General features: G+C 42.1%; 3 protein-coding genes across 17 annotated transcripts in view; all 3 read left to right on the top strand.

Annotated features, from left to right (window-relative positions):
- Window positions 1-12,437, top strand: part of LOC108156021 (peripheral plasma membrane protein CASK) — a 36,193-nt gene extending 23,756 nt beyond the window's left edge. For 5 of the 14 annotated variants that reach the window (XM_017287254.2, XM_017287253.2, XM_033389856.1 and 2 more), the window contains 12 exons: window positions 3,807-3,992; window positions 4,057-4,221; window positions 4,287-4,355; window positions 4,982-5,011; window positions 6,363-6,461; window positions 6,520-6,658; window positions 7,232-7,285; window positions 8,108-8,227; window positions 8,294-8,416; window positions 8,483-8,590; window positions 8,631-8,818; window positions 8,909-12,437. In XM_017287254.2, coding sequence (XP_017142743.1) covers window positions 3,807-3,992; window positions 4,057-4,221; window positions 4,287-4,355; window positions 4,982-5,011; window positions 6,363-6,461; window positions 6,520-6,658; window positions 7,232-7,285; window positions 8,108-8,227; window positions 8,294-8,416; window positions 8,483-8,590; window positions 8,631-8,818; window positions 8,909-9,088 — 1,461 coding nt within the window. In that variant the 3' untranslated portion in view covers window positions 9,089-12,437. Of the gene's footprint in view, window positions 1-3,806; window positions 3,993-4,056; window positions 4,222-4,286; window positions 4,356-4,981; window positions 5,012-6,362; window positions 6,462-6,519; window positions 6,659-7,231; window positions 7,286-8,107; window positions 8,228-8,293; window positions 8,417-8,482; window positions 8,591-8,630; window positions 8,819-8,908 lie in introns of those variants that run through there. The other 9 variants (XM_017287255.2, XM_017287262.2, XM_017287259.2 and 6 more) reach the window with 7 other exon arrangements.
- Window positions 12,438-13,839: 1,402 nt separating this feature from the next.
- LOC108155545 (torso-like protein) lies at window positions 13,840-18,113 on the top strand. 2 transcript variants are annotated; one of them, XM_017286424.2, is made up of 3 exons: window positions 13,840-13,981; window positions 16,594-16,850; window positions 16,922-18,113. In XM_017286424.2, the coding sequence occupies exons 2-3, from the start codon at window positions 16,629-16,631 to the stop codon at window positions 17,771-17,773; spliced, it is 1,074 nt and encodes a 357-aa protein (XP_017141913.1). In that variant the 5' UTR covers window positions 13,840-13,981; window positions 16,594-16,628; the 3' UTR covers window positions 17,774-18,113. The 2 variants fall into 2 exon arrangements, with proteins under 2 accessions (XP_017141913.1, XP_033245746.1); XM_033389855.1 differs by lacking the exon at window positions 13,840-13,981 and adding an exon at window positions 14,353-14,579.
- A 1,151-nt stretch (window positions 18,114-19,264) lies between these two features.
- Window positions 19,265-21,234, top strand: LOC108155544 (uridine phosphorylase 1-like). Its single transcript, XM_017286423.2, has 4 exons — window positions 19,265-19,431; window positions 19,486-19,679; window positions 19,731-20,414; window positions 20,492-21,234. The coding sequence occupies exons 1-4, from the start codon at window positions 19,353-19,355 to the stop codon at window positions 20,654-20,656; spliced, it is 1,122 nt and encodes a 373-aa protein (XP_017141912.1). The 5' UTR covers window positions 19,265-19,352; the 3' UTR covers window positions 20,657-21,234.
- The last annotated feature ends 369 nt before the right edge of the window (window positions 21,235-21,603 follow it).

Raw genomic sequence — 21,603 nt, 5'->3', positions numbered from 1 at the left:
AGGGCCGGGGCTGGGGCAGGGGCAGGGGCAGGCAGTGATGGAAATAAAGCTGGAAAAAAGCTGACGATGGATAGTAAAGGGATTATACCTATTGGAAACGTATTCTAGAATATTTAAGAGAGCTCTGTGCTTCTGTACCGATTAAAGGCCAAGGCCTTACAAGCTTCTCTTTTAAAATATTAATAGATATTTTTCCATGCCCTGTTACTTTTTCATTCCATATTTAATTCGCCCAAAACTTGTCTCAACGTTTCACTCGCACCCCGCCAGAGCTCAGCTGCGAGTTAAGGCTGTATAAAAATATCAAGAACTCTGGAAAAGTTTGCATCATGTCAAAGATTTGTGCAAAGTTTCCGCTAAACTTTTGCCACCTGAATCATTTAAGAGTTAGTTGTGTTGAAGCCTCAGTGGTGTAGAGGGGAAAGATGTAGGTAGTAGTTCTGTTGGCCATACCCTTTCTGCGATAACAGATCTGTTTGGGGGGCACCCTGGCTTTGGCTACAGTTCTGTGTTGGGGTCACCCTTTCTTCCACTACAGTTCTGTGTTGGGGTCACCCTTGCTTCCACTACAGTTCTGTGTTGGGGTCACCCTTTCATCCACTACAGTTCTGTGTTGGGGTTGCCCTTTCTTCCACAACAGTTCTGTTCGGGGTCACCATTTCTTCCACTACAGTTCTGTGTTGGGGTCACCCTTTCTTCCACTACAGTTCTGTTTTGGGAGGCATCCTTTCTTCCACTACAGTTCTGTGTTGGGGTCACCCTTTCTTCCACTACAGTTCTAGTTTGGGGGCACTCTTTCTTCCCCTATAGTTCTGTTTTGGGAGGCATCCTTTCTTCCTCTACAGTTCTGTTTGGGGGGCATCCTTTCTTCCCATACAGTTCTGTTTGGGTGGCATCCCTTTTTTCTAGTCGGCAGCAGGATGGCTGGTTGGATGGGTTTTTGGCTTTGATTGTTTAGGATGCCGACAAGGCATATCTGCATATAGAGCCCAACTTTAACAAGCACTTAAGTATTAATCATGGAAATCAGAGTCCCAGTCAGAGTGGGGCCAGGGCCTACTCTTTCTGCTGTGTGTATTTGTGTGGCCTCATTTGTTGGCCAAACTTTGCTGGCGGTGGCCTATCAATGTCACCGAGTTGGAGCGCCTAATGAGGCATTAAACTTAACTGCTCAACTTTTCCTGTCCCGCCTGTCAAGCGCTTATTAAATTTACCGTTTTATTGGGCCAACAACTTGGTGTTAAATATGCTTTTCCCTACCCACACCCCATGCGGCCCCCACCCGCACCACGAAAGTGTCCAACCAAAGTGGACAGTGGGCGTGGCAGGGGAGGACATGCTTTAAGTGAAATCAGATTACGTTGTTTATCGCCCGCACTGAGCCCTCAGTCCTCCATCCGGGCTGTCAGCTTAGACCGAAGCTAACCAGGCGTGAGTCCAGTATCCTTCGTGTCCTTGTGCAGCGCCATCTGGCGCATTTAAATAGTTGCCAAGTTCAGCAAATTTTATTCGAAGTAGTTAATTCTCGTCTCAGGACGGAGGAAATTGTATTACCCATTTATTTAGTCGAAATTCTGTTGCGGCTGCTCCTGTTGATGGTTCACTCGAGCGAAAGAGGCGTGACAGAACCAGTGGCTGTGGCAGTAGGTGTAGCCCCTCCTAACTGTCCTTAATAGGCAGATGAAAGTTTTGCTGGCTAATTGGATTTGGCCAAAACTTCTGCTAAATGCGCACAAATACAGGGAAGACAAAAAGCATTCCGATTGCGCTTCGTCTAAATGATTTTGTGGGCGAACCAAGGGTTTTATTAAATATTTTATTAAGAGAATGCTAGACTAGCTCGAAGGGAAATCGTAATCCAAATTTGTTACTCTTTGATGTGCAACTACACTTCACTGGACGAAATATTTAAGCTGCTTAAGCAGACAACAACAAATTGATTCAGATTCAATATTTAAGCCAGAAGGAATAGAGGCAGTCCTCGTTTTAAGGAGATTATTTTTAATGCTGAAATTAAATGTGTCCAAAGACCTATCCATCCTCTCTCTAAAGTGTATAAAATACACCTATTGCTTTTCTTTTTCAAGCTAAAATTTCGAGTGCCCTACACCAACTGGGAATGGCATCGAAGCCTTCATTCGTTTCGTTTTTGTGGAACCCACTTCACATGACCAACTGCTTGCCGGATGTGTGGGGGGCTCAAAAGAGCATTTCATGCTTATCCCAAAAAAAAAGGAAGGATTTCCAAATCAAAGATCACTAAATTTGATATCTCTCACATATTCTATGCTTTCCCCCAATACATTGAATTATTGAATTGATATTTATTGATAAGCTCAAAACTCGATTACCACCTGTCAAGCCCAGGCCCAGTCCCCCCCCAAAAAACTATATTGGGTAAACACGTAAAGACCCCACACACCTCACACACATATTGTATAAGTCGTACTAAGTCTCGTTCTAACTCTGTGATGGAGTGATGTTTTTGGGAGGGCTCTTCGTTCTGCCACGAAGCATTATGAAATATTTATGCACACGGCATACACTGCGGGAATTCATGTCATTCCTTGTGGCTTGTGGAGATGTGGAGTGTGACTGAAAAATCACTCAAAAATATTCGTAGTAGTTGCAACTGACTGTGGCAGGAGCCAGCCACCAGCTTGAGGTCGATGCCAGTACTGTCGTCGTCTGTGACGGAAATGAAACGTGCGTCTGCACGCATTAGGGTGTACATGTGTGTGTGTGTCTGTATGTGTGTGTATACATATGAGTGGCAGTGTATAGAGGTGAGTGGTGCGTGGGCTGCCTGACTGCCTGCCTGGCAGCTACGTGGCTCCCTGTTTGTGGCATTGAGTAATCATCAGCGTTGAAAATTGCGTTTTTTATGGGGCCAGTGGATTGCGAGAGGGGGGCGGGTGGAGGGTTATAAAGAACAAGAGCCTTAAGAGGGGCATTTAGGGGGATCCGAATGGTGTGGAGTGAAGGACATTGGGGCAACATAACTGCTGGCTTAGCATTGTGGTTGTTGTGGTGCTTAGCATACACACTTATATATGCATTTCTATATGTGTGTGTGTGGCAAGTGGCACGGCCTGGCTACGCAGTAAAATCCTTTTTTATGGCCTAGCCCAATGCGACTTCTGCCCTGCCCTCTGGCTGGAAGGAATATCCTTCATGTTGTGGCTGCCGTCGTGGCATGGCCAAAAATTAATTTCGCAACATATTCAAAGTGTTATTAAACATAATTTATTAAAACCGAAATTGTATAAAGTCAAAGCCGTTTTGTGGGGCACAGGGTTCCCCATAAATTGTTGAGATTTTTGTTGTTGTTGTTGATACGCTTCAAGGAGCTGCAGGGCAGGCGGTGCGGGGGCGTCGTTTATGGGTTTCCTTCGAAGGGGTCATGAGGTCATGTTTTTGCCTCTTTTCTGTTGTTGTTTTTGTCGCTTTAACGACTTTTTGGAAATGGAGATCCCTTGCCAAAGGACTCTGGGTAGAATACGCTTAAGGATTCGATGAGGGTATTGGATGCTTCGTTCTGGCCCAACCAGAACTCTAGAACCATTATGTTTTTTAATGCTGTGGCTGTTGAACAAATGTCGTCGCCAGTTAATGTTGCAAACCATCTGCCAGGTCTTTGTGTGGGTTATGATGTATGTGGCAGGCGTGGGCAAATCGGAAATTTAATTTCAGCCGCTTAGCCAGGCATAATTGCTGGCCATAACTTAGGCCCAAAAAACCCAAAGCCCAACCCTAAACCGACGACTGACCTTGTTCTGGGTTCTCTTTTTGTGGTACTCCTGCAGGCCCTGCTCCATAGCCACGATGTGGTGGCCCGCGATGTGTACGGCGAGGAGGCGCTGCGCGTTACCCCGCCACCGATGGTGCCCTACCTCAATGGCGACGAGATGGACAATGTGGAGGGCGGCGAGCTGCAGCATGTGACCCGAGTGCGGCTGGTGCAGTTCCAAAAGAACACGGACGAGCCGATGGTGAGTACTGCCACAGACATTGTGACCAAATGGTACTCTAATACAGAGCCGAACGACTTTGCAGGGCATAACGCTGAAGATGACCGAGGATGGGCGCTGCATTGTGGCAAGGATTATGCACGGGGGTATGATACATCGACAGGCAACGCTGCATGTGGGCGACGAGATACGGGAGATCAATGGCCAGCCGGTGCAGCATCAGTCGGTGGGCCAATTGCAACGAATGCTGGTAAGCGGATCAATCCCATTTTGCTAATTGAATTCCCTTTATGTGCTAATCCCTTCTCGTTGCAGCGCGAGGCACGCGGTTCTGTTACCTTCAAGATAGTTCCTTCGTACCGTAGCGCTCCGCCACCCTGCGAGGTAAGTTCTTAAGACCCCCCACCCCCACCCCCAATGTACATCTCTATGTTAGAGCATACGTCCTACTAATCATACAGTAATGCATCTCTCATCTAGGGCTCTAGTTGTTAATTAAATCATGCCATTATTTCACTAGCTTGAGGACTTTTTTAACATCATTTCCCTTGTCATATTCTTTGGGGGTTAAATAACAGCATTAACTGCGGCAAAGCTTTATTCAATTTTCTGTCAAAAAGAGACATGATTAAGTACTTTAATTGCATCGAGTGGAAAACTCGTGTTACCTGTCAATTTGTGAAATCAAAGTATCAAAACGGATTACCTCTTCCCCACTCCGGCGCCAGTTGAAACAATAGAAGGCCCGTACCGAAAACCTGTCCAGTCGAATGCATTTATGCAGATAACGAGCATAAGCTAATGAAGTTTGGGGGTAAATGGCATAGGCTATAGGGAAAAATATATGTACGAGCAGGGGGCTCCTTTGTGTAGCTCGAGTATGGGATGCATTATACAATTAACTGTCTGCTCATTTACATAACTCCACACTATCTCTTAATCATCTGACTTGCTTCCTTCCTACTTGCCTTCCTACACACTCTCCACACACTGCTACACACCAAATGCAGCTTTTCAGGATCAGACCCGCTCCGGTGCTTGTAAGTATCATTTGTGCCCCACCGTAACAATAGACCCATAATCATACACCAAAAGACAACCGTCCTCCGCCCCCCCACCCCCATTCACATGGTAGATGTGCATATTCATGGACCGATAAACAAGTAACAATATTATGCACACAATCAACACAGATTCGTGGAATTTATGCACTTTGGTTAGCAGAGGCCATCATTTCCGAACCCATAAAGAACGTCTGCTCTTGACAGCTGAGGCCCTGTCTCGTGGCCAACGTGTGTCCATCTTTTTCATAGAACAAACTTGATTCTTCGTTTCACGCTGAATAGAAATCAGAATCAGAATCAGCCTCTGGTTTTTCGTAAACTATAAAATATAATTATCTGTCAGAAAAACGAGTCGTGGCCTGACAAGTGCTCGTCAGAAAAGTCTTTTGTTTTCAGTAGAGAACAAAGAATATAAGAAACATAATACTTAGAAGAGTATGTGTTGAAGTTTAAAATGTTTATTGATGATATTCTTAAACAATCCTAACAGAACAATCTAAAGTCTTCAAAATTATGAAAAATCTTTGTAACTGAATTTTTTCCTGGACTGTTGTATAAGTTGCTTCAAAAGTAACCGGAAACAACATAATTGTAATTTTTCTTAAAAAAAAAAAAAAAAAAATTCTAAAAAAAAAATATTAAAAATCTAGTATCAATCTCGAAAATCTCTCCGCCTAAGAGGCTTTTCTTTGTATCTTTAGATACTTTAGATACACAACATAATTGTATATTTTTTGCGCTAAAATAAACAAAAAATTCTTTAAAAAAAAAATAAATAAAAATCTAATGTCAATTTAGAAAATTCGATGGCTGAATGGCTGATTCTTTACATACACTAGTACGTCCGCCTAAGAGGGTTTTCTTTGTATCTTTAGATACTTTAAATACAAACTGCTTCTAAAGTAACAGGGCAATATATAATTGTATTTTTCTGGGATAAAAACAATTTTCTTAAAAAAAATAATTAAAAATCTAGTGTCAATCTAGAAAATTCGATGGCTGATTCTTTGCAGGGTTTTCTTTGTATCTTTAGATACTTTATCTTTAGATACAAACTGCAAGAGAATACTCTCGAATTTAAAGTTAGAAATCCTTTATCCCCATTATTGTTCTTGCTGCTTCCTGTTGCTGCTGCCACGCAAATGAGTTGGGATTATAATTGGTGGAAATACGAAACGCAAAAAAAAACCCATTATTTCGCTGAGGCAGCCGCATTAGGGCGGCTCCCGACTCAAATGCAGCGTCAGCAGAGAGCAGAGCAAACCAAAAACTAAATTGTGAACTCACTTTGTGCTCTTCTTGTTTCTGGCTTCCTTTACCGTGGCAGATTTTCGTGCGCGCACAATTTGATTATAATCCGCTGGATGATGAGCTTATACCCTGCGCCCAGGCGGGCATATCATTCCAAGTGGGCGACATACTTCAGGTAGGTGGCCAGCTCTGGAAAACAGAAACGAAACCCTCTAACGCCCGTCTTCGTGCAGATCATTAGCAAGGACGATCATCACTGGTGGCAGGCGAGACTGGACACGGTTGGCGGCTCGGCGGGCTTGATACCATCGCCGGAGCTGCAGGAGTGGCGCATTGCCTGCCAGACGGTCGACAAGACCAAGCAGGAGCAGGGTGAGTCCTTCAAAGACAATATTAGCTGTAAAACAAAAAAAAAAGAAAAACAAAAAGAAAAGAAAGAAAAAACGAAACGAATCTATGCGTAATCTCTATGTGTAATTGGATGCTCGATATAATCAATCAATCAATCAATCAATCGTATGCTATATATTGTACTATATTGGAAAGTGTATGACGAATTCGTAGTTGACCTGAACGCAGGGGAACACGCGCTCTCTCTCTCTCCCTCTCTCTATCTATCTCTCTATGGCTCTGTCTCTTCTCTGGCAGAGCTCACACAAACACACACACACCTCACACACATGTGTACACTAACATAAGCCCTGGAGAGTTGCATGCCCCCAAAAAGTAGTCGGAGCTAAACCAAAGAAACCCCATTTTGAAAATTCCAAAGCAAACCAAAAATGTTGCCAAATTCTTGATAAATATACCATGAAAGACCTCCCCCCCACACACACACACACACACAGCTTAAAGTAAAATGATTTAATATTTAAACCCAAAAAATAGCATAAGAAATCACAGAATATGTACTATAAAAAAAATATGTATAATAATATAATGCAGGAGAACCGGGTGCTGGATGTTCCGCTCACGCAGATGGGTGTGATGGATCAGCAGGTAGTTACCATATAAAGCAAAAACAATCCCACACACACACGCACACACAGTACCACAAACAATTTAATTAAATGAAAATCCGCCAAGCTAACCGCCTAAGGAGAGCTTACCGAAAATTTTCGAACCCTAAACCGTTTCCTCTTGAGTTCTGTTATGCAAAACAAAGCAAAGAAAACAAACACAAACATACTACAGAATTTTAACGATAGCAATTGTATAAAGATTTCACACCCAAAATTCACCACCACCCCCCACCCGTAAGTTGTAGCTTATGTAGAAGGCACCGAAACCGAAAAACACCAGCCCCCCCCAAGGATAGCCACAAGCCATCAACCATCATCTAGAACAACGTAGAACCCCCCCAGCACTAGCCATCGTTGCGTATGATCATTGCCACCCACGCTTATAACCGAAATAAATGAATTGTACCCCGAGTAACGAGTATAGATATATCCAAACACACATACTAGACCCAGAAAGACACAGGCCACACTGCACGTTTAAGACCAGACACACACACATCGAATTTTCAATCCGAAGGGATGCCAGGAAGCATCTTCGGAAATGTCCAATAAAGAGTTATCAAGAAATATACGAACGATTCGAGAAATATATGCATTTTCTATGCTATAATAATCATGAATGCTTATAATATTTAATGATTTAATGCCAATAAAATATTTGCTTGCTTGCTTGCAGAACAGCATGTTTGTTTATGCTCCATCAAGCATGTGGCTCTTCAGTTCCTAATAATTTTAATATGCATATGCCGTATACTAAACGGAGATTATAAAACATTTACTTAACAATTATAACCAACAGTAAACTGTTCGATATTCGGGCGCAAGAAGAAGCAGTGTCGCGACAAGTACTTGGCCAAGCATAATGCCATATTCGATAATCTAGATGTGGTCACATACGAGGAGGTTGTCAAGGTGCCAGGTGAGCTTGTAGTAGCAGCTAAAATCCCAAGGAACATATGCTCATATGGTTGCTCTTTCTTGCCAGTTGGTGATCCGAACTTTCAGCGCAAAACGTTGGTGCTACTGGGAGCCCATGGCGTGGGCAGGCGGCATATTAAGAACACCTTGATATCCAAGTATCCCGATAAGTACGCCTATCCCATACCACGTAAGTTCGAGTTTTAATCTAAAATTCTTCAGATTAAATTGAAAGATTTGTGGATTTTTTTTATAGATACAACGAGACCTGCCAAGCCCGAGGAGGAGAGTGGACGCAGCTATTACTTTGTCTCGCACGACGAAATGATGGCGGATATCGCCGCCAATGAGTACTTGGAATATGGTGAGTCGTAACCATCTACAGCACTCAAAGTAATACTTAGGCATTCACCCAGGTACGCACGAGGATGCGATGTATGGCACCAAGCTGGACACTATCCGACGCATACACACAGACGGCAAGATGGCCATATTGGATGTGGAGCCGCAGGCACTGAAGATACTACGCACAGCCGAATTCACGCCCTATGTGGTCTTCATAGCGGCCCCCTCGCTGCAGAATATCGCCGATGTAAGGCTTGCCTAAGACAGTGCTGTTTTGTGTTCTGGTGTCTCGATGCTAATTGGTTTTCTTTGTTTTCCCTCTCTGGTGCGATGGCAGTACGATGGCAGCCTGGAGCGTCTGGCAAAGGAATCGGAAATGCTGCGTCAAATGTATGGCCATTTCTTTGATATGACGATTGTGAACAACGACATTAGCGATACGATTTCCGCGCTGGAAACGGCCATCGACCGGGTGCACACCACTCCCCAATGGGTGCCAGTCTCGTGGCTCTACTGACAAGACAGTGAACTGGAATGCCCCGATTGCCTCGAGGGTTGCGATTGCGAGTGGGATGCATATACACAGGCCTCCAATGTGGCGCTCTACTGAGTGCAATACCACAGTTACATCACACCTACTATACACCACAAACACCATTTAAGTATTACCAAGGCACAAAAATATACAACACAGCAACAGCAATAGTAGCAAAAGCAAAAGCAAAAGCAACCGAAACAGAAACAGAAAGACATGAAGACAGAATGCGCTTGGCGCCGAGATATATGTAGGTATGAGGATACAGGAGAGGGTATTGTGGGTAACTGCGGTCGCAACGTAAACACAAAATGTTAATTGTAAAACGAGCTGTATTTTGCCTTATACTTTGTTAAATCCTAAGTGATTAATTTTACATTGTATTTGCCATTCCAATGGGCTGCCCTCAAACAGGCAGCCTGTGTCATTATGTTTATTGTATTTATGATTGTTTGTTCTGTTAAAGTTTTTGTTTGTACCCGTTCTCGTACTCGTACTAGTATTTATTTTGTTTCTTTCTGTCAGACAGCATTAAACGCTTATGTTAATCTTGCACTTGTTAGTGTCTAAGTTAACTAAAACACAAACCGAAATCGAAACAGAAACAGAAACCGCAACTAAAAAACACTCTAAATTGTTTTAATCAAAGATTATTTCCATAAACACATACGAAAAAAAAAAAAATAAAAAACACACCCAAAAAAATGAAGAAATAGAAATCCGAAGAATGTTTGAAGAAAACGAGTTAGTAAATTATAGCAACAAAAAACTACGTAATTAGTTATAATTAAACATAACAGCAAACCAGAATAAAAACCAACAAGAAGAGAAGTTCAGGAAAACGTTAAAAACAATATGAGATGAGAGCAATTTCAAGTGTTTCAAGCCCAAAAAAAAGTATAAAAAAGCAAATTAATTACATATGGAAGAGCAAATGGGGACAAGCGATCGTAAAGTGTACGTTTTAAATGCAATAAACATTAACAAAAGGACCCGTATAACATCACTTACACACGAAACAAACAAACAAAAAAATACACTAAAATATTACCAAGAAAGAAAACAAAAAAAAACCAAATTGTTGACGTTTAAATAAATTCAATGGGAAATGATTAATAATGCAATCATAAACGAGTTAATAATAATAAGAAGCAGGCGCGTTTAAATCAAGCAAAAGCAATTAAAGGACAAAACATTAAACCAACAAAAAAAACATAGAGTGAGCACAAAAACAACAAAAAGAAAACACATACTAACAGCAATTACAGCAAAGAAGTAAATCAAATAAGAATTAAACTATTTAGAGGCCAATGAGAACTGGTGGAAGAGTGCGCAAGGGGCACAACAGGACACGTATAAATATAGAAAGACACGCAGGAAAAAGAGAATGAATGAATGAAAGAAATGATTAGTACAGAAAATATGTGGTGTATGCAGAACATACAGACATATATAGGTATATTTTTCGAACAACTCAAAACTCAGGTTGGATACATTGAAAATCAGTCAAGTTCAATAAGATAAATATAGCGGAGCGCTTCCTTTTAACCCACAGCCAAAAAAAAAGCAAAACGAAAACCTTAACAAAACCCAATCGAAGTTTACAATGGATTAAACAGAATCGAATCGAAATGAATTGCAGTTTACCCACAAGCCACAAGTTACCACCCTAGCAGCAGCAGCTTCTGCAGAAATCTTTTCTAAATGCTTTACAAGTACAAAACATGTCTTTAGCAATCAGATTTTTAGCCCCAAAAAACCCCAGGCTCGCGCTCATTAGCTTTCTCCTCTTGCTCTCACCGAAGCTTATCCTGCTCCCGTTTGATTGGCAAAATCTTATCCAGGCTTGGGCTTGATTGCGCTTCTCCAGAGCAGGACCTAAGCTGAATCTAGACCTAACACTAAGGAGTGCACATGCAATCACAACAAAGAAACAAAAACTGGTTAGAATTGGAAAATGTGGTTGAACAAGCAAAAACCACTTACGATTAATATTAGACTAAAAAAAAACATTTGACATTTGACTTTGTAATTCCTACCACCTACAACCCTCCAGCCCCACAAGCACCTCACTCCTCACTCCATTTAAGCCAGAGCTTAGTTCAAGCCTAACCACAGAACCCACATCGATTTCCACACACACACACACAAATGAACTACCAGAACAATTCTATGGTTTCAAAACGGTTGAACAATTTTTGCATAGAGAATTATTGTTGAACGCTGGGCTATGACTTTTTGGTTCGGAGCGTATGACAGAACAGACAGGCAGCAGGCAATGCAAATCATAGAAGTATCCCAATGAAAAACCTACCCGAAACTGAAGAACTAAACTACCTACCCACAACCAGATACAAAATAAAAGAAAAAACCGCAAAAAAAACAAGCAGCCGAGTGGCCAAATTAACTAAGTATTTTACCCTAAAAAAAAGAAAAAGTCAAAGAACAACCGGAAGTGGAAGTGTATGTATATGTTGCAGCTATCCCCCTCCCCCCCAACCTAGGCAGGGTGTGCCAGATAAAAAAAAGTCTAAGGAAAATTGCTCAAATCAAAAATCAAGTATTTTATGGTATAAAAACCGTGAGGAATGATCAGGATTAGAATGAAGGGGAAGTCGCGTGTAAGAGTTGGACATTCCAAGAATGAGCTAGAATTTCGAAGGGATTCGTTTCTTATTTTTAACTGATCCTTTTTTCTTAGCTGATGCGAGCAAATTGTAGCTGTACACTAAGAATAATTTCACACTAAGATTAAGCGAAAATTTATTGTTGATATTACATAAAAAAAAGAAAAGAAATGGAAAACGGATATTGGAAAAAAACCAGAAGACTCATTGAAGCAAGCCAAATGGATTAGAATTTTTCTCTAATTTGATAAGTGGTAGACGATGATGAAGGAGCTAAGGATAATGAAGATGGTGACGAGTTGATAATGCTTATGATCTCCAAAAGTCAATATGTGTAGGATTGACACGATTTGAGCAAATTGAGTGAATTGTTATTAAAATAATAAATGAAATGAGTGGCTCAATGGATCGATATCGATCCATTGATGCTGAAATAGGTCAAGACGTTAGAAAATATCATTTAAAGTAAATGATACAAATGTCATAATATATACATAGTTTAAAATGAAAATAATAATAACAAAATCAGAAGAAAAATGGGAAAAAATGGGAATAATGCGAATTAAAAACAGAAACAGAAAAAAAGAAAAACAAAAACAACCAGTAAACACTGAAATACCGAATTTTAAATACATAAGTTTTGAATCATGCATGCCGCAAAGACAAAGAAAACCCAACACAGAAAAAGAAATTAATAAAAAGAACCTCTATATATGAAAATGAGAAATATATGAGAGAATACAATTTCAGTCAGTTTTTGCAATGATTTTTTGGGGTCCCCCACTCCACTCTACAAAATCGGAAAGAGAACCTTTCCAGTTCTTAGAAAGCAAGCAGCGAAATTCGTAGAAACTTTCATTGGACAGAGCAGAGAGTGCCCTCCAAGGCAATGTGACAAGCGGATGCCCTGCAGCCATGGATACAATTACACCGACCCGACCGAGATATATACATATGTACGTATTTGTATCTGAAGCTTCTAATTGAAACATTATACAAGAAACATCAAACGACTGACACACAGACTGGCAGACTGATACCCACTAAGCTGTCGGCTTGACCCAAATTTGTTGGCATGTTTTCAAGGTAATGCGAATTTGATACTTTCGGTTTTTTTTCCTCTGACTTTGGCTCTGGCTTATGGTATCTTTACTTTTTGACTATGTTGACCATTCAGTCGGGGACTGGGCTGAGTGGGGCGGCAGAGGCAGAGTCCCCCCAAAAAGTTTTTGATTACAACAGTTGTTCCACGATTCTATTGAAGTCTTGCGCAAGCCTCGCTCTGCAAACTGCAATCATTTCAATTTGTCGCGCCCCCTCCCAGGCTCTGTCTCCGTCCCCGACCCCGATCCCCTCGTTTAGGTACTTGCTATGCTGGAGGGCCGGCGAGCAACGTGCCGGGAAACACTAATAAGCGGAAAAGCTGTCAGTTTGTCGTCCCTCGAACCCCCACCGATGACAGCTATAGATATTTGTGTCAAAGTATTTCCACTGACCATCTGCTGCTCCAACAGCAATTCTGGCCCCAAGTCATTGAACTGCAACTGTCTAACGTCTGCCGGAAGAAAATTAATAAAACATGCAAATAATCTTTTTTTGAAAACGAATTTTTTAGTTTTTGTTTTTTTTAGGTCTTTGAGGTGAGTAATAATTTTAATCATACCATAAATATACAAAAATTATTTAATGTGATATTAAGATTTATTTATTGTTTTAATAAGTAAGTCATAATTTTAATTAGAATTTAAAGATTTTTCCCCACTGTGCGGCTTAGCAACATGTTGTCTAACCAGCATAAGTCCAGAGCTCATATTTGAAACGCATTTCGAGCCTGAGAGCGTAAAATTGGTTTGATCGAACCGGCAAAGCGATCTCAAACCTTGATGTACTATGAAAAGGTATGGACAATGACCAAAAATCGTCCAATTGAACGGCCCCTAGAAACCTCACCGTGTTTGATCACAGTATGTTGAGAATTGGGGTGGATCTGACGTTGCATGCGTTGCATTTTCTGGCCCGTTTTGCCTGTTGTCCATACCTTTTTTGTAATCTTGCCGGCAACATGTTTTTTAGCCACATGTGGCCAAGCAGTATTTTGAAGAACCCACCAACATTGCGGGGTATTTGAAAGAAACGGGTACTGTGGGACTGGTTATTTTAAATTTTTCTTCGAGTCTGCGCGGTGGAAGTTATGCCCACGATCCGATCCCGTTCCACCGTACCGTTCCCAACTGCTCGTGTTTAAAGTGTAAGTGCTTTTCGGATTCCGGCTTTTTAATTGCGATTGAGGCACGTTTTCTGTGCTCTGTGTGTAAACCTGGCTTGTGGAATTTGTGTGTACTCGAAACCCCATAACGGACCGCGCGCGAACGTAATTTAACACCCGATCGGGTAATCTCAAATAGTCTCGAGACTGGAAGAACTATTTTTGGGTCGTCTAGTCCACTTCACTACACTCTACCCCCGTCGGATGGGAACGGGAAAGGGACGCTTATCACTTGAAGGCGCCATGCGTAGCAGCTCATCGCTGTCATCGCGCTGACCTTTAGGCCCCATCAACTAAATATAATTTAATGATACTCTACTCGTATGTCGTACGGCGCTGCTTTGTGCAATGGTTTGTCTGTTGCGAGTACGAGAGTAGCTAGGCGATAAGGCAAACCACTGCCAAACAACTCTCCGGATTCGATCCGTCTCTGCCTTTGCCCAATCGGCCTCAGTCTAAGTATTTATCCTCTCCCAGCCAGTCTCTAAATAAGCTAAAGCTTCTCTGAATACTAAAGTCATAAAGCGGCTTCTGGGTTGATGGTTACGTCAATTCAATTCCAGTTCGAGTTCTCGTGCAGGTAAAACAAACAGAAACAGAAACAGAAACAGCAACAGCCACCGAAACAGAAACAGAAACAGTTCGCAGTCAGACAACTTTTGTTTAACACCGCTCAAGGAAAGCATAAAATTATATACTTATAAACTGCAGACCTTAAGCCCCCAGTGTGTGATATGTGCCTGTGCGGTGTGGTGTGTGCCCTTCGTCTTCGTCCCCAACCAGACCACAAAAGAGCGCATAAAATGCGCATAAAGAATCTCCAATTGACTGAGCTTGAGCTCTGACGGAAATGTGGTGGAGCCCCAGTCCCCAATCCCCAGACTGAGACTGCGACTGCGACTGTGACTCTGAATTTCTGGCAAAACAACGTCTGAAAGTCACAGTTGGACGATTTCAGCTGATTGGAGATTGGAATGAAGTGGAGTCCGAGTGCGCGTATTGAATTTTTGATTCATCTCAATCTCCACGGGCTCGTGTGCGTCCGTGTCGCCTCTTTTGGGTCTTTTGCACAAGGTTATGCGACTGCTATTGTAAACACTCTACCTATCATTATATCATATATCATACACCACACTTGCGCTGCCTTTGACTGTCGAATGTTAAGCTTAAAGTTTGGCAATTGCCAAAGAGCCACACAGACGACACTCAATGGGAGTAGCTCGCCGGAAACTAGTCAACAGCCCCTCAAAAACGGCATTTTTTTTGGTTACTTCATTTTCGAATGGAGCTAAGCTGATTATACTCATATGAATTTAATGATTATTAGAATTTGACAAGCACAAACTGGCTTCAGAATCTGGTCGGGTGTGGTCTGAAGAGCAGGGGACTTTTGTATTTCATTGAGAAGAATGAATCGAAATATTTTTGCAATCTTTTTGGTTCATCGATGGGGCCAAGTGCGTGAGATAATAACCTTCTAAATTATACTGATTAAAACATAGAATATATAATAGAAGTATTTCCTGAAACTGGACATATTAGGAAGCTCATAATCTGAGGAAATTTCTTTAGTATAGGAGCGAATCCATAGGTAGTTTTTTTTAATTTTTTTGTGACATTGCCCAACTCCTGGTAATTGTCGTGTCACCCTTCCTGATGTTGTTTTTAGCACCGCTAAAGTTATTGTTACTCGGCAAATTTAGCATCGCCTACATTTTATGGTTCACTTAAATTGTTAACAATTTGAGTGTCATTATATGTTTTTTTTGTTAGTTTTTGTGACTACTGTCGACTGTCGTTAAGTTGCGCTTCACCGATTTGGTTGAATGCAGCAGCAGGGTGGCATAGTGGCAGAGGGGCAGGTGTGACTCATGGGTATGGCTAACACCCGGCTAACCTTTGTGTTTTAACCAGTCAAACACGTCGCTGGCTGCATCGCTTCTACTGCTGATAACGGGCTGACCATTCCATTGAAAGCCGTCTCGTCTCGGTTTGAAAAAGTTGCAATGTTGTTAGAATTTATGGCTTGGCTTGGGCCAATTTTATGCTGCTCTTTCGCTGTGCCTTCCTCTCTGGCCAGCCGTAATCAGGCGAATGGCAAACCGGTTTAAACTAGTGCGCCCAAAAAGGAAAAATAAAAACGGCTTTGGCTATACATAACGTCTTGCGGGCCATGCAAAATGTTTAGGAAATCATTTGCATGTCCAACCGGCCGCCGAACCAATTTCGATGGCTTTACTTTGTAGCGTTTCTTAACGGCCACAACAAGCACAACCTGCGGCTAATTGCAGCCACCTAAGGTGGTCAGAGCTCAACGCGATCCGAGATCCAAGATCGGAGATCATCGCGGAGACGCCGTCAGGCGGTGGCCTCAACAAAACACTGAACGGTGTGCGGTTCAAGTTCAGCACTACTGAAGGTTCATGGTCAATTAGAGCTCGCATAAATTATCGCCCGCTTAGAGTAGTAGAGTGGAAAGGCAAATACTGTTGACTAAACGTAGACATATAATTATAGGTATGGGTAATAGGTATACCCCCCATCCTCCTACCGCTGTAATATTCATAACATCCGCTTCCCATTGCCCGTTGCAGTCCCTTTTGCATGCTGAGTGGCCCACCGCTGAGCGATGAGCCCGAGCCCATCTGGGCGGCTGGGCCTGTTCTGGCTGTTGGCACTGGCGCTCCTCGCCGTCGTCGGCAGTCGCGAGTCCCAGCTGCGCATTGGCAAAGCCATCAATATATTTCTACGCTATGGCTACCTGGGCATATCGATGCGGGTGATTCCCATGAACGACAACGTCGAGTCGGAGCGATGGATATTCAAGGAGCCGACTAAAAATATATACAGGGTGAGCGTGGGCCCCTAACCCACTCTTCTGTTCTCCTCTGATGGCCATCTAATATTCGGTTTTCTTTTCAGAACTTGAGCAGCCTGGCGGAGAGTCATGAGGACACCACGCCCGGCATCTTTCATGGGGATTTCCATATGGAGTTTTGCGACAATCGTCGCCAGCTGTTCCAGGCATACTTCCGTGACTTCACCGTCGAGCGAATGGACAAGCCCTGGGAGGCCTTCACGGGTGGCTGGTTTCCGGACACTGCGGCCAAGAAACTGGGCATCAACACCTCCTTCATCCAGGGCGACTATTCGTATGTGCTGGTTCGAGTGGTCCGATTCCGGGAGACGGGCAAGCTAAATGCCGACATCCCGATTGAGCAGCAGCTGGAGCCGGAAGTCCGGGCGCGCATGGAACAGCTAAAGATCGGAAATCTCACGTCGGCGGTGGGCTTCATAGAGAGCGTCGGCACACACTACGTCAGCTCGTATACCACGGGCAATTCGCTGTTCCAGGTCTTTGTATACAGTCGCAAGAACTTCAAAATGATCAAGGAGCGCATCAGGAGCAAGGGCCTGAACGCCCTGTCCAAGCTCGATCTATACAATTACTTTGCGCCGTGGTTTGCCGAGCATCTGGGCCAGATCCGTTCGGCCAGTGCCAATGCCACCGTGGAGCGTTGGGCGCGCCGGAAGCTCCAATACGAATACTATGTGGTCAAGTATGTGACCCTGCTGAAGCTGCACGGTAACAGCACGTTGCTGCGATCCCTGGACACGCTGCTGGGCAACGATGCTATCCTACAGCTCGACCTCAAGTCCCTCAATGTGGTCTTTAGGGAGCATCCGGAGAAGGAGAGCTGGTTCCACGAAGTGCTCGACAACAACATGAAACTTTGGGAATTAAACATGCCGCAGAATCATGCTAGCCGGTAATGGATCCTTCGCTGGATGATTGGATTGGGGATTGGGATTGGGGCTACAGCTTAAAAGTTCCTAGATGCGAGCTATCATAATGTATGCGTAGTTGTAGTTAGGATTCTCATTCTCTAGCGCGTAATTACTGTTCTGCCTGTGATAGTTTTTAGGTAGTTTAATTAATCAAAAGAACAATTGATTTGCATTTTAGTAAACTAGTTTACACGATCGCAATACTGCTATCATAGATTTCCTATAATAATAATAGTAATAATAACAATAATAATAATATTGATCAAAGTCAAAATTCATATACATATGTAGTTTCATGACTTTAATAAAAATTCGAAATCAAATTTGAATATTAATTAAAAATAATTTTGGTCGCCCCGAAATAAGAGAAGAAGCCAAAAAATTTTGTAACCCCTCCAAAAATGGATAAAAGCATAAAATATTTTTGTGAAGTTTTTATAAATAAAAATGCAGAAAAAGGAAAACATGTAAGAAAAATCGACAAAGGAGGATGAACATTTTTGTATTTAAAATATTTCTCTAAAGGAGAAAATGTGGAGCGTTGATTCTACAGAGATTCAACATTAAAGATTATTGGACAAATTGTGTTTGGAAAATTCATCAAATCTCGAGGAAAAACCAAAATCGAAATCCAAAACTCAAATTTAAATTCTGGCGCCTAACATTTGCTCGGAGTCAGTCGAATCGAGCCAGTTCACATGAACCGTGCCAAGCAAGGCAATGATGATCCGTGCATCCAGGGAGAAAGCACCATGGTGCAAATTTATGGTATGGTTTATAATTTTATGTACATTTTTACCTCGAAATTGAGTTTTATATCGGTATATAATGCTATATTTCATAAATTTCATCAATCTATTAAGTTGCATTTATAGCCTTGTCACATATTCACTTTCAAGCACTTTCTATTTGGCGCGCACTTCTCGTATCCAGTCGATAGTATCGATAGCCGTTTCTTGGGATTTCCCTTCAACAATAAGACTGATTTTAGACACACTTCGGTTATTTCCAATTCCAATTTTTCCAATTACAGGAACTTATGGAACGGCCAGATCGGCCCACAAATAGCATAAAAAACGGGATATATATATGACTGGAGAAAATATTCTTGATCCTTGGTCCTTGATAAGGACTTCATCTTGTCAAGGATTAAAAAAAAACCAGCGACCTTCTGCTGATTTCTGTTCGACTGGTATCCCAGATCTGAAATTTCCCTTCTGACCATTTTGAGCAGTCGCAAGTTGAGTCGCATTGGATAAATCCGTTTCCTTATAAATAAGTTAGTAAAATGACTACTGGGTATATTGACTCGGATTACTGGGTATATCAACCCTAATTCTAACATTGGAAATTTTTGCAAATTGTAATCGCGCAAATGGAAAATGGGATTTTCCCGCAAATGGTGGGACAACAGGTCTCAACGATCACGTACACCCCTCTGGAAAGCCTGGCCTTGTTGAACTTTCAGTAGTCAGTAGTTGCTTTGGAGTAAATAACACTAGTTGGCTTATTCAAAATTCATTTTTGGAAATAAATAGCAAACATTTTCTTTTTGAACGCAAAAATGCCAGGAAACTGCGGGTGCAATACGTGTGCTGGTGCGAGTCCATGCGAATTGAATCGCGATGTCTGCCAGTTGAAGGGCAAGTAGGGTACAATCACAATAAGCAGTGTAAGCGAATAGTTTGATCCCACAGAATTGGTAAGGTCACAGGGCAAGCAGCTTGGGCAGCTGGTCAGACACATGAAGATGGGCTGCAAAAAGCCCCCAAAGGAGAGCACTCTAAAGGGTCTGAGTCCCTGCCTGAAATGCCTCCAGCCGGACGTTCTCTACCATCTGGGAATGGACACGGCCACAATGGACTTTCCCAAGGTCTTTGGCGATGTTCGGGTGAGTAAATAAATGACACGGTGCTCCCGTCATTTCGATCTGAATCCGTAGTTTGTTTGCATGGGAGGTACGGCTGAGCGCATGGAGAGATTCGCTTACAAGATTATGAAGGAACTCAGTCTGAAGCTGAACCCGGCGACTACTCTCAGGAATATGGCCGAGCCAGGTCATCGTTATGCGCTCTACAAAGTGGGCCCAGTTCTGTGTGTCAGTCATGGCATGGGGTGTCCATCGATTTCAATACTGCTGCATGAGCTCATCAAGATGTTGCACCATGCCAAGTGTCAGGATCCCGTCTTTATCAGAATTGGTACCTGCGGCGGCATCGGAATAGAGCCCGGAACCGTGGTCATCAGCTCGGAGGCTCTGGACGGAATGTTAAATCCCTATTATGAGCTAATTGTTCAGGGCAAAGTAGTGCTGTATTCCAGCAAACTAGACCAGTGTTTGGCCAACGAACTCCTATCACTGGCCATTCCTTGCGAAGATGACTTTTGTACAATTAGTGGTAAGACCATATGCACCAATGACTTCTACGAGGGCCAAACGCGACTCGATGGAGCCTTCTGCGACTACACGAACCAATCGAAGACCGCCTATCTTCAGAGCGTCCAGTGCCAGGGAGTGGTCAATTTTGATATGGAGAGTACCGCCTTTGCCGCTCTCACAAACAGAGCCAATATACGATCTGCCATCGTCTCCATGTGCATAGTCAATCGAATGGAGGGTGATCAGGTCAGTGAATCTTACATTATCAATCAGAATTAACTAGCAATCTTATTCATAATTAATTCTCTGATGACTCACTTTAGATACTTTCACCACCGGAATGTCTAAGTGAGTGGGAGAAACGACCTCAAGCGCTCGTGGCGCGATACATTCGCAAAGAATTCCTCAAACGGGATGACGACAGCGACACCGAGGCCTATGAGGAGGTTTGTCCCAGCGCCTGCTTGGAAGGAGATAAGGCGATCTGAATTGCACCGAAGCATTATTTCTTTACATACATACATTCGGCGAGATAACAACGTCGTCCTGCCTGAAATATGTAAATACATACTTAAATATGAATATAAATATGTATATACGAGAACCATAAGTAATAAATACCTATTGACTACATACATTTGTATGACATATTTTAAATGACCACACCGCCGGGAAGAACGCAGAATAGACAAGCAACGAATGTTTCAAGATCACAGAAAGAAGATCACTTATCACCGTTATATGGCATACTTCATAAATTTTTTTAATGGGTATCGGGATCGAGATATATTTACAACCCTAACCATATGCATGACTATGTCTAAAACATATCATTTTTAAATAATTTCTTTATTTAATTACGATTTAAAACAGCTCGGAGAAACAGTTTCGTCATATAATATTAACGAAATAGGGTATACCTATGCCCAAACTCCGGTTGACGTGACATTTCATACTCACTTATGGCGCCTTCTATTCTCACTACGTTGCCACTGTTTTTTTTTTTGACCTTTTTTGTTTAAACCTGTTGCAGTACAAATATAATAAATTGGAGTACTTAAAAGTAGCTAATCTTGTAGAAAATTTATCATCAATAGCCTAAAATTATAAGGGCAGAGCTAAAGGTTTTAGTTAGTCAGCATTATTCAACGGAATATCAAAATTGAGTAATAGGAACTTTTTCTTTTACGTTTTATTACGTTTTTTTTGTTTGACCATTTTCGCTAAAACGCGGTTTTACACAAAATGCAATAAAAGCAAGTATTTAGTATAAACCAATCAATTAGAAAACAGATTCACTAATCGGATAAAATTATGTGGGCATGGCTAAATGTTCTATATAGCTAGTAATATGCCACGGAATATCAAATATGTAAAACATAACCTGAATTCGTCAGTATATTTACGGTATATTTTTAAAATGAGACGGTATATT

This window comes from Drosophila miranda, chromosome 2 (genome assembly GCF_003369915.1).
Source record: "Drosophila miranda strain MSH22 chromosome 2, D.miranda_PacBio2.1, whole genome shotgun sequence".
Lineage (NCBI taxonomy): Eukaryota > Metazoa > Arthropoda > Insecta > Diptera > Drosophilidae > Drosophila > Drosophila miranda.
Note: the sequence above shows the minus strand (reverse complement) of the source record. Positions and strands in the feature narration are given on the sequence as shown.